The sequence below is a fragment of the Phyllobates terribilis genome, unplaced genomic scaffold (assembly GCF_046119375.1).
Source record: "Phyllobates terribilis strain yellow unplaced genomic scaffold, ASM4611937v1 Scaffold_13__5_contigs__length_258822181, whole genome shotgun sequence".
Classification (NCBI taxonomy): Eukaryota; Metazoa; Chordata; class Amphibia; order Anura; family Dendrobatidae; genus Phyllobates; species Phyllobates terribilis.
The window spans coordinates 115,065,128-115,076,957 of record NW_027362773.1 but is presented as its reverse complement, the minus strand read 5'-3'; the positions used below and the strand labels follow the sequence as shown (position 1 = coordinate 115,076,957).

At 41.7% G+C, this 11,830-nt stretch overlaps 1 protein-coding gene across 1 annotated transcript in view; it reads right to left on the bottom strand.

Annotated features, from left to right (window-relative positions):
- Nucleotides 1-661: 661 nt before the first annotated feature.
- The window catches only part of LOC141173930 (ribosomal protein S6 kinase alpha-4-like), a 47,828-nt gene continuing 36,659 nt past the window's right edge, over nucleotides 662-11,830 (bottom strand). Inside the window, exons 16-17 of the mRNA XM_073658479.1 lie at nucleotides 11,274-11,437; nucleotides 662-7,650 (exon numbers count right to left, since the gene is read on the bottom strand). Of these exons, the coding sequence (XP_073514580.1) occupies nucleotides 7,435-7,650; nucleotides 11,274-11,437 (380 nt within the window). The 3' untranslated portion in view covers nucleotides 662-7,434. The remainder of the gene's footprint in view (nucleotides 7,651-11,273; nucleotides 11,438-11,830) is intronic.

The window sequence follows — 11,830 nt, the reverse complement described above, 5'->3', positions numbered from 1 at the left end:
TCTGTAATGGAGTGGCCAGCGCTGTCACCAGATCTCAACCCCATTGAGCTGTTGTGGGAGCAGCTTGACCGTATGGTACGCAAAAAGTGCCCATGAAGCCAATCCAACTTGTGGGAGGGGCTTCAGGAAGCATGGGGGGAAATTTCTCAAGATTACCTCAGCAAATTAACAGCTAGAAGGCAAAGGTCTGCAATGCTGGAATTGCTGCAAAGGAGCATTCTGTGACGAAAGCAAAGTTTGTAGGAGAAAATTATTCTTTCTAATAAAAATCATTATTTCTAACCTTGTCAATGTCTGGACTATTTTTTCTAATCATTTTGCAACTCATTTGATAAATAAAAGTATGAGTTTTCATGGTGACCCCAAACTTTTGAACGGTAGTGTAGGTTTTCCCAAAGTACTATGGTTAAACTTGGCCGATTATATTCATTGCTACAATTCCTTCTCGCTTTTAACCAGAATACGATTCCTTATACAACTGAATTCAGTAGAATTAATAGCAGCAATGATGCATTTAAGGAAAGCGGCCTTCCACGTATTCTGCCTTTCTTATGGGTTTCTTATATTAACATTTTAAGAATGTATTTTTTTATTTAAGTAGGAAGGAACAAAGAGAGGAGAACCACCGAATGTCAGGTCCAAAAATCAATTAGACATTAGCTATATAAAAAAAACTTTATTGACGGAATGGTTATAGTGGTAATACAGACACAAGATTGTCCGCAATCAGAATAATACAAATGTAACATCAATGTAATCAATGAACATAATAAAATTCGACCACAGAAAACTTGGTATACAACAAATGCAGCAGGTAAGTCAAAGCCAATCTAGCAGATATGAAAGTGATGGCAATACATGGTGTAGGAATGATACATACGGTGACAAAAATTGAATGAAGGGTGCTTAGGTAAATAGAATGCAATGTCACCGGGCACCATGCACAACCATCTACAATAGATGATGGTCTATATCTGCCCTCCCACAAAAAAGTACAAATTAGAAAATTAGAAAGGGTGAAATGTAGCTATGTAATGCTCATGCAATGTGGAAGAGGGGGGAGAGAGGCCAAATGGAAATTGACCATACCTGATTGCTGGGTCCAAAAAGGGCGATTGCGGCACAGCCACGACGCGCGTTTCGGACGGAGAGTCCTTTGTCAGGGGGTGGACTCTCTGTCCGAGAAGCGGGTCGGGGTCTGTATCACCACTATAACCATTCCGTCAAAGGTGTTTTATATAGCTAATGTCTAATTGATTTTTGGACCTGACATTCGGGGGTTCTCCTCTCTTTGTGTTCTCATCCGAATGGTCTGCCATTCATCGTGTCCATATAGTACACAATTTTCATTCAAATGGGCTTCCATATTGACCAATGAGTCTTCTCTGAAGTCTCCCATAGATGTGGAATTCCTTAGTGTATCTTGTGTTAAATAAAAAAAAATGTTGTTACTGGAAGCATAGGTAACCCTGGAATAAAACCTTTCACCCCCAATAACTAAATTAGAAAGTGCTGGATGCAGTCTCCATTATTTATGGCTACTAGATTCGGCTTTGGCTAGAAAATGTTGCAGTGAGATCTTCCGCTTTTTTTATGGGCGGTATAAGGGGGGATTGATAAGTTTATGTCAGAAGACAAGTGCATAAAGGCTGCACATTTTTCTGCAACTTGCAACTGCACAACGATTTTGTGACAGCATTTTTTAAGTCAACATTTTTCTGAAAATTAGGGGAAAATTAGCGGGAAGGGGCATGGCCTATTGGGGCCAGACAGATCCACTATAAATTATATCAGACATGTATTCCAGTCACTGACTAGAGAACATTTACTGAATCTGGCAGATGAGCAAGCAGCAACAATTAGTGTAGAAGATTAGTTCAAGGGATTATCTGAGGATCTTCAGGAGCACACTGCTCCCCTGCCTTCCTGCTTGCTGTTCTCCAATATATATGCAGCAGCAAGGAAAATAATATGCTGCCTATATAATAAATAATACCTTAAGATCTAAATATCTTTGGTCGATAAGAGGCAAAAAGTGATTAATGGGCTTCTGTCAGAGGTAGGGTTCACTCTCCTGATCCAGCATCCACTTTGATACTCCGTGGCAGCTGGACAAGGGCAGTGCGAACATCCACGACCGGTACTTGAATGCCGGCCTCCTGGACACCTCATGCGATTCCCAAGACCATCATAACGTGTTGATAACTCTTGAGGCCTTGCAACATCTTCCCATCCGTTGCAGGGCCATAGTGATTGCAGGATGGCGGCTTTCGAATGCCGGCCGAGGAAATTTGCACTGCTCTGGTCTGGCCAAGGAAGTCAGCGGATATGGGTCAGGGTATTTTTTTTTTCCATCTCTAGTTTGGAGTATTTCCCAAAACATACCTCTGATGGAAGCCTGTGATATCTGCAAGAGTCTAGTCGTTCGGTAGCATAATCAGCCATTGACTCAAGTTGTAAAAAAACAAAAAAAGAACACTTGTTCAGCTCACAGTAACTATTTATTTTTTTTAAACGTGTGGTGTATAGGAAGCTGTAGGAGACTACAATTTATGATGCAGTAAAAAAAAAAATGGGCTGAAGCAAGCCAGCTCTGCGTATGTCAAAAGTACACTCTTTTGGCATATGCTGGGTATAAGGGGCCTAGGAATATGTTTACTGTTTGCGCTGTTACCTTTCACGTTCATATGTCATATGTTAAGTAAAAGCAAAATGTAAAACAGAGCCTTACGCAAATTCAGACGACCCTGAAGCGCGGTTCATGTATGGACCATGATGCACAGACCGGCCACGGGTCTCCTAACCTGATCTGACAGCCTCAGCCTTATACAAGGCAACTGAGTTCAGGTCAGTAGACCCATGGCCAGTCCGGTCCGTGCTTCACGGTTGTCTGAATTTGTCCCAAGTTCTGATGAGCGCTGATAGACCGGTCATGTGTGCAAATTGCGAACCGGTCATGTGTGCAAATTGTGGACCAATCATGTCTGCAAATTGCGGACATGACTAGGTCTGTGTGCAGCTCCATGAGCTCTTCCACATAATGAACGAGTATGGGAGTTGCCTACTATTTACGTGCACTAGGTTACCGCAAGCCCCAATTTTTTTTGTGAGGTCCATGTGGAGGATAGCCCCATGTAGGATAACATTGGGGACGTTTTGCAGACTAAAAATACTCTAGTGTGAACTTCAACCTTGGCGACAGAAATAATACGATTTGCAGACTGCAAAATTACGTCTGCGTACACCTGACGTAATGTCCTGCAGGCTGAATATGGCGGGTTGATCTCCTGCAGTGCTCAGCATGGATATTGGTGGTGTTCTGCAATGCTCTACATATACAATACTAAGAAAAAACGGAGCAAACTCCATGCCCCAGATGTGATAACAGTCACTGTGCTTACCAGTAGCAAGGATATCCTCCCATTAGTAAACCTTTATGTTCCAAGCATAGATAACCTGCAAAGCTGCGTTGCATAAAAATACACACACTGTACATTTCAAGTTACTATATACAATACATTTGTGTCTTCCTATTAGTAAGTGCTCAGTTTATACAATGTATATGAACCAACACAAGATCTAGCTATAGACCATACGAGGATAGATAATTCTCTATATACCTATACAATGGCCTGCACACAACTCCAGGCAAACAATGCTCTGCATAGAAGGATGCAAAGCTTCCAGCGGGCGGCTTCATGACTGCTCTGTATACACAAGATACCTACATAGCTCATCAATTGTAGAAATAACAGTATCCTAAATGTATAGCAAAAACACATACTCCATGCGACACAAAAAATAGCCGGATAGACAAGAAATTCAGAATTAATAAGAAGTCACAGCTTGTATACAGAGAAGGCCTGCTGAGGCTCTGTGACAGTGGGGCAACAGTATATACGTATCACCCTCCACTTCTGTTTTGGGTAAGATCGGGATCACACAGTAAAGTTTATGAGCCAATGGGTCGGAAGGAGGCCAGAGTACACGGTCCTGAAAGGGGGTTCAATGTGTTCTGCCAAGACACATCAAACTTGCCCCATATCAAAGCACAATGAAGACATTTAAAGGGCTAGTCCAGCCGCAGAAAAATATATTTTTTATTGATAATGACAACTCACGTAATAGGTAAAATTGCAAAGTGATTGTGAAAACAATCTACCTCTTATTAAAAATCTTTTCCGCTATTAAGAACAAAGGGATTTTTAATTTTTTTGCTTAAGATACTGACCACCTCTGTAGTCTCAGCGTGGCCGGTAACCTAGGTAGGGCCTGGGTTTACAGCCTGCTGTGAAGGTGACCGGATCGCTGGATCCCGGCAGCTTCAGAGTCCCTGGTCTTTTCCGATGCTGCAGAGAGCGCTCATTTCAGATCAGAGGTGCAGGAACGCCACTGGACTGAACTGTCAATCTTCAGAAGTAAACCGCCACCCCCCGGCAAACAGGAAGACGGGAGGCAGAGGAGTAGTGCGCTCCTGAAGAATGAACAGGAGACAAGCGTCTTTAATAAAATGTTACCAGGTTGAACTTACTAATATATTTTATTGTTCAAATCTGCTTAAATAGTGCGACATTAGACCACCTCTCCTGGTACTACTTCCTCCAATTTCACTTTTGTTCAACACAGGCAGGGCGCTTCACTCCTCTCCGTGTCAGTGATTTGTATAAAATAGGCTATCAGACTCAGTCACATACAGTCATGGCCAAAAGTGTTGGCACCCTTGAAATTGTTCCAGAAAATGAAGCATTTCTCCCAGAAAATTATTACAATTACACATGTTTTGTTAATGTTTATTTCCTGTGTGTATTGGAACACCACAATAAAACAGAGAACAAAAGTCAAATTGGACATAACTTTACACAAAGCATCAAAAATGGGCCAGACAAAATTGTTGGCACCCTCAATTAAAATATTTGGTTGCACACCCTTTGGAATAAATAACTGCAATCAATCGCTTCCTATAACCATCAACAAGCTTCTTACATCTCTCAGCTGGAATTTTGGACCCCTCTTCATTTGCAAACTGCTCCAGGTCTCTCATATGTGAAGGCTCCTTCTCCCAACAGTAATTTTAAGATCTCTCCTCAGGTGTTCAATAGGATTTAGATTCGGACTCATTGCTGCGACTTCAGAACTCTCCAGCGCTGTGTTTCCATCCATTTCTAGGTGCTTCTTGAAGTATATTTGGGGTCATTGTCCTGCTGGAAGACCCATGACCTAGGACGCAAACCCAGCTTTCTGACACTTGGCACTACATTGCGACCCATAATTCTTTGGTAATCTTCAGATTTTATGATGCCATGAACACAGTCAAGGCACCCAGTACCACAGACAGCAAAACAAGCCCAAAACATCTTTGAACCTCCACCATATTTGACTGTAGGTACTGTGTTCTTTTCTTTGTAGGCCTCATTCAGCTTTTGGTAAACAGTGGAATGATAGGCTTTACCAAAAAGCTCTATCTTGTTCTGATCTGTCCACAAGATGCTTTCCCAGAAGGATTTTGGCTTACTCACGTTCATTTTGGCAAACTGCAGTCTTGCTTTTTTATGTCTGTGTGGCAGCAGTGGGGTCCTTCTGGGTCTCCTGCCATAGCGTTTAATCTCATTCAAGTGTCGTTGAATAGTTCGCACTGACACTGAAGCACCCTGAGCCAGCAGGACAGCTTGAATTTCTTTGGACCTTGATTGGGGCTGCTTATCCACCAACCGACTATCCTGCATTGCAACATTTCATCAATTTTTCTCTGGCGTCTACGTTCAGTGAGATCAGTTACAGTGCCATGGGTTGTAAACTTCTTGATTATGTTGCGCACCGTGGACAAAGGAACATCAAAATCTCTGGAGATGGACCTGTAACCTTGAGATATTTTTCAACAATTTTGGTTCTCAAGTCCTCAGACAGTTCTCTTCTCCTCTTTCTGTTCTCCATGCTTAGTGTGGCACACACAGACACACAATGCAAAGATTGAATCAACTTCTCTCCTTTTTATCTGGTTTCAGGTGTGATTTTGATATTGCCCACACCTGTTACTTGCCACAGGTGAGTTTGAACAAGCATCACATGCTTGAAACAAAGTTGTTCATCCACATTTTTGGAAAGGTGACAACAACTTTGTCCCACCCATTTTAGGGGTTGTGTGTGAAATTATGTCCAATCTGCCTTTTTCCTGTTTTTTTTGTGTTGTTTCAATACACACAAAGGAAATAAATATTTGTAGAACAAAACGTGTAATTGGAATAATTTTCTGGGAGAAATACTTCATTTTTTGGAACAATTTTGGCCATGACTATACATACATAATATCTATCTATATGTATATGTCTGTGTGAGAAAAGTGGGAAGTAGTGGGACACTCCTAATCACTTAGTCATATTTGAATTTTTAGGTGTTAAAAAGTTATTTCCAAAATAACAAGTTGGCCCCAGTACATATGGTAGGGGATAACCTGCTGACCCCTTGGGGTCCAACTGATAGGATCCCTTGCTATCTAGAGAACAGGGCTGCCGGAAGAGTAGAGTGCAGCGCTCCTCTATATCTAACTGTCCCATAGACCATAAATGGAGCAGAGGTCCACCATGCGCACCTCTACTCCATTCATGGTGGGGCTGCAGATTACATTTCTGGGGAGTCCCAACAGTCAAATAGGGATAGATAGGGTTTTTTTTTTTATAGATACTTAATACAATGTATGTTTCAACGGTTAATATAGGGTTATCATTCTGTAAGCAAATCGAACACATCTGCCCTGACTTCTCTTTTGCAGTTTTGTTCATGGTAGAAATCTCAAACAACCCCCCAAAAAAAAACAAAAAAAAAACAGAAATGGGAATTTATTTCCGCTAACTGAAGTTGAAAAAGTCTACCTTCCTCCAGAAATTATTCCAGTTTTTGGCAATATATATATTTATATAAAAAAATATTATATATGGACGGGAACACAAACTCATACACAGATGAAGTTATCTGGTATCAAAGCACACGAGGCCCTTAAAAAGCTTGAATGCAAGCTTGTTAATAAAATCTCATTGTTAAAAACATATATATAGATATACTGTATATACACATATTTATAAAAGGGAAAAAAAAGGGACGTCAAACTGGAACACCGAAGAAAACAGTAATTTCCGGTGCAGGGACCCATCGGTCATATCCTAAAACCTTCCCAGCATTAGCACATTTAGACCGGGAGGGAAGACGTACAGTCACTGATACGTGGAAAATGGCTAGTATCTATGTCCTTACTATATACAAACTCAATATACAAAAGTGCACAGGGCAGTGATACTGCCGCTACCTCCGAGCTCCGCACACTGCTCTCACACATGAAGCAAATACGGTACACAATTAAAGGACAGAAGGTGCTCCTTTTTTTTGGTCCTCCTTTTGCACACGATACCCGGGCCTGTAGTGTAATCTAAATAAAGCAAATAGTTATGAATTTGCAGGCCTGTGACTTTGTGGGGGTGCTCTGGATTTGGGGGATCGAGCCGCATTGGTAGCAGATGAGGATGATGATGAAGAAGAAGAGGAGGATCCACTGCGTGCATCACCTCCTGTACTGCACTGCTTCAATTTGCGCCTTTTAGCCAAGGGAGCATTATCCACACTTTTTAGAAAGACTCCTTCACGCTTACCGCGATTAAATGCCTGCAACAAAAAAAAAATACCTATTAAACGCTACAAGCTAATCTGTAACTATCACTCAATGCTCTTAACATTTTCCATTTTACTAAAAGAATAAGACTTTTCAAATGAATAAGATATTACTGCCATGGACAGACTCTTGTGAAGTGCTCTAGGCAGGTGGTCCCAGCAGGTCACCAATATCTATCCCTTTAGTCACCCTTCACACGACTGTATAATACCGGTAAGGCCATGTTCACACATTCAGTATTTGGTCAGTATTGCACATCAGTATTTGTAAGCCAAAACCAGGAGTGGGTGATAAATACAGAAGTGGGGCACATGTTTCTATTATACTTTTCCTTTGATTGTTCCAACCCATGTCTGAACCCCCTGCAAAGCGGGATTCAGTCATATGCGCCAATGGGGCCATTGACTTTAATAGTGCAGAAGGGGTCACCGTGTGCTCTGATGTGCATCATTTTCGGGCGCCTACTGGAGGTGGACACTAAGACGTGTTAGACCACGTTTGGGTGTCCGCCTCCAGTAGGCGCATATATCAGAAAATGCTGAACGTCATAGCATACATTGACTCTGTCGGTACCATAATAGTCAATGGCCCCACTGGCGCATACGACCGAATCCCGTTTTGTGGGGGGGATCGGACGCAAGCCCCGATGGGACCAGGTTTCCCCTGTAACTGGGCTGCCTTTGCTAGGATATGTGCACATGGAGTCTTTTAGATGCCTGTGTACCAGCATCATTTTTGAAGAGGAAGATGATTCAGGAAAACATTGGCGGCGTTATTCCTGAAGCGTCTTCTTCTACATCTTTTGCGTCGTCTTTTTTCCCATATATAACACAGTGGTGGATTCCAAGTGGAAGCCTCCAGAAAACTGGTGGTCTTCTTTTAGCCTGAAAAACAGTTAAAAGAAATGACAAAAGATAGAACATATGCACAACAAATCGTTTTGATATTGCAGTGCATATTTTCATTCTTTTTGGCATTCTTTTAGGGCTTTTTCAGGCGAGTTCCAGGCAGAATTTGCCAGAAAAAGAGGTCTTGTGCACCATATCCCAACAGTGGAAATTTATAATGCTAAAATAAATGAGTAATAAAGTCCCCGATTGACCTTTTTTCAAATCAAATTTTTTTTGTTAAAACTTTTTTTGTAACACAACAGTAAAACAAATAAAACAACCCAACCAAAGAAGGGACCCAGTCCCTATTCTGTCCCTCTCCCCACAACACATCGCCCTTTCAAACAAAACATTTTGAGTTAAATGTTCCACAGTTCTGTCCACAGCAAATTAACAATCTTACAGTATGAATAGTCACAATTGTATTAAGGGGTATCTAACTCTTGCTTTGGAGCAGTTATATACATGTCTAAAGCAGCCCAATGTAGGATTTTGCACCTGTCAGGTAATCTATACATCAATCATAGCAGGCCAAGTCGAAATCTATGCAGTTCTCTGGATGCTAGGCCGGAGCCGTCAATCCATGGAGCCCATATTTTTTCAAATTTGGAGATGGCCTTCCTTTTCAGATATATACTTTTTTCCAGATTTAATAACCAATTAATCTTATTTATAAATTCTGTCACCGTGGGCGCCTGCTCTGATAACCAATGTTGGGCTATTAGTTTCCTGGCCATGTATAACATGTGTGCCACCGCTATTTTGCCATGTTCGTCAGTGCTCAGATCTTCTATATATCCCAGTATACATACTAATGGTGAGGGATCTGAATCGACTGAGTATGTTCTATCAATGATCGCTATTACATCCCTCCAGAAGTTTTCCAGAGCAGGGCAGGTCCACATCATATGAAGCATGTTAGCCGGGGATGTTTTACATCTAGCACATAGGGAGTCTGGTCGAAGCCCTATATCGTGGAGAAATTGGGGTGTTCTATATGACTGGTGCAGCACCTGTAAGTGGGATAATCTATGGGACTCACTCAGAGATAACTGGGGAACTCTTTCCAGTATTTCAGACCACAGCACCTCTTCAATAGGGCCTATCAAGCCCTCCCATTTTTCTTTTGATCTTATGGGGTGTTTTACTAATACCAGGTCCAGAAGACCCCTATAAAGCAATGAGATTAGCCCCCCAGAATTATGTGAGCTAGCCATTCTCTGTATTATAGCATTTTGAGGAACTCCATTATTTAGCACAAGACCCTCTGCCTGATATGCATGTCGTAACTGAAGGTACTTATAAAATTCGGTATTGGGCAGTCCATATTCATTTTGTATCTGTGAAAACTCCTTGAGTGAATCTCCCGCTAAAACATGAGTGAATCTTTCTAGTCCTTTTAGACTCCAATTTTTAAAGGTTAGGGAGCCATGGCGTTTCCCACAGTAAGTAAATTGTGAGATCCCTTGTATCCCCTGTAATTTCCTCACTGCCCACCATAGTTTGTGTATTAACAGCGTAGTTGGGGTTCTACAAGAGGGTGTCTTAAATTTGTGAGCCTCCAATGCTTCAGAGTCTGAGTGATTTAAAATGTGATTGGAGTAGAAGACGTTGAGCCCCCCCCTCCCCCTCCAGGGTCGTCCCACCCACAAATATGCTGGAGCTGAGCTGCCATATAATAAACCCACGGATTTGGGACAGCAAGGCCACCCATTGTTTTATCTCTTTGCAAAGTTTCCAGTTTAATTCTTGGAGCTTGTTTTCCCCAGATTAAGTCCCTGAACATGCTGTTTACTTTAAGGAAATATCTCTGGGGAAGCCATATTGGAGAATTATGCAATACATATAGCAATTGTGGCATCCAGATCATCTTGACCAAGTTAGTGCGGCCCACCACTGACAGTGGCAATTTAGACCACGTGTCCAGTTCCCCGATTGATCTTTAGTGATCTTTTTAGGGATAAACCATAAAAATAAAAAAATAAAAGTGAAAATATAAAATTAAATGAAATACATAAAATATTCCAACCCCCAATTGCTGTCATACTGTGAGCCCCGATCCAATTGTTCCAAATTGGAAAAATGTTCTAAAGGAACACTATATTATTACCAAATAAAGAATCTAGGATGTAAGAGGCATTTTTTTTAAAGGGAAAAAGTAAAATAAACTTGCCTTGTAAAAAAAAAAAAATCTGCAAAAATAATGATGGCAGCCCAACAAGTCATAGCTGTAAAATTAACATGTCCTAAAAATGGCTACACTAAGTCTGGTCCTGAGGCCCTGAACTGGTTTAGCGGATTGCAAGAGGTCCCCTTTATATAAAGTCTTTTCCTGGAAATTGCAATAGGTAGACATGATTATTACAAGAAACAGAAATGTTCACTCGTTTAGGAGACTTCTTGGAAGTCTCTGTAAAGCTCTGGCATAACTAAGTTTAATCGAAAACATAATTGGAATATGTTTCCTGGTTTTATGCTGTCAGCAGAGGAACAAACCCAAAATTTATGCATTTTAAATGTCTGCAAGAAAACCCTTCTATACTGCTACATGACCCTGTGCAGAAGTCAGTGCACCTCTTTTTACCATATGCTCATACATCCTCTGTAAAAGTATTTCCCCTTCAGCCACATTGTTGGAGGAGATTAAAGGGGAAGAAGACCTTTAACACGGTGAAGGCCTTTTGAGCTCAAGTCCCTGAGACCTAGGACTTTATTAATGTCCTTACCATGAATGTGGCGTGCACACAGGTTTTTGTGGCCATCCCACTAGATTCCAGAACATCTGGTGTCATGAGCGGAGTAGATGAGAGAGGTCGTCCGCCACGGAGCCACTCGCTTTCTTGCAGTTCACCAAGGCTCAATCGACAAGACGGATCTACAGTCAGCAAACCTTAAAAATAACAGCAGGAAGAGGCTGTGTAAATGGTACAAAGTACCATCACTAAAAATCAGAGGGATTTTCTGGGACATTCAGTAAAGTATTCTATCGCATTCATATGTCCGTCGCATGGTCCTCTGCCACTACTGATGACAAAATTGCATACAGCGAGAGGCTGGGGAGCAAACAGATGAGTGTCACTGGAATAAGAGAAATTAATATTCACCTTTCTCCACGCCCATAGGAGTGGAGAGGCGTGAATATTCATTTCTTTAATAGCGTGCGCACAGTGTCAGCAGCGCCGCAGCTCCCACTGTGGCTCAGTGATCCTCTGTGCCCGCTACTAAAGAGAATGCATATTCACCCTTCTCCACCCCCATACCAGGATTGGGGATGAGGGGTGCC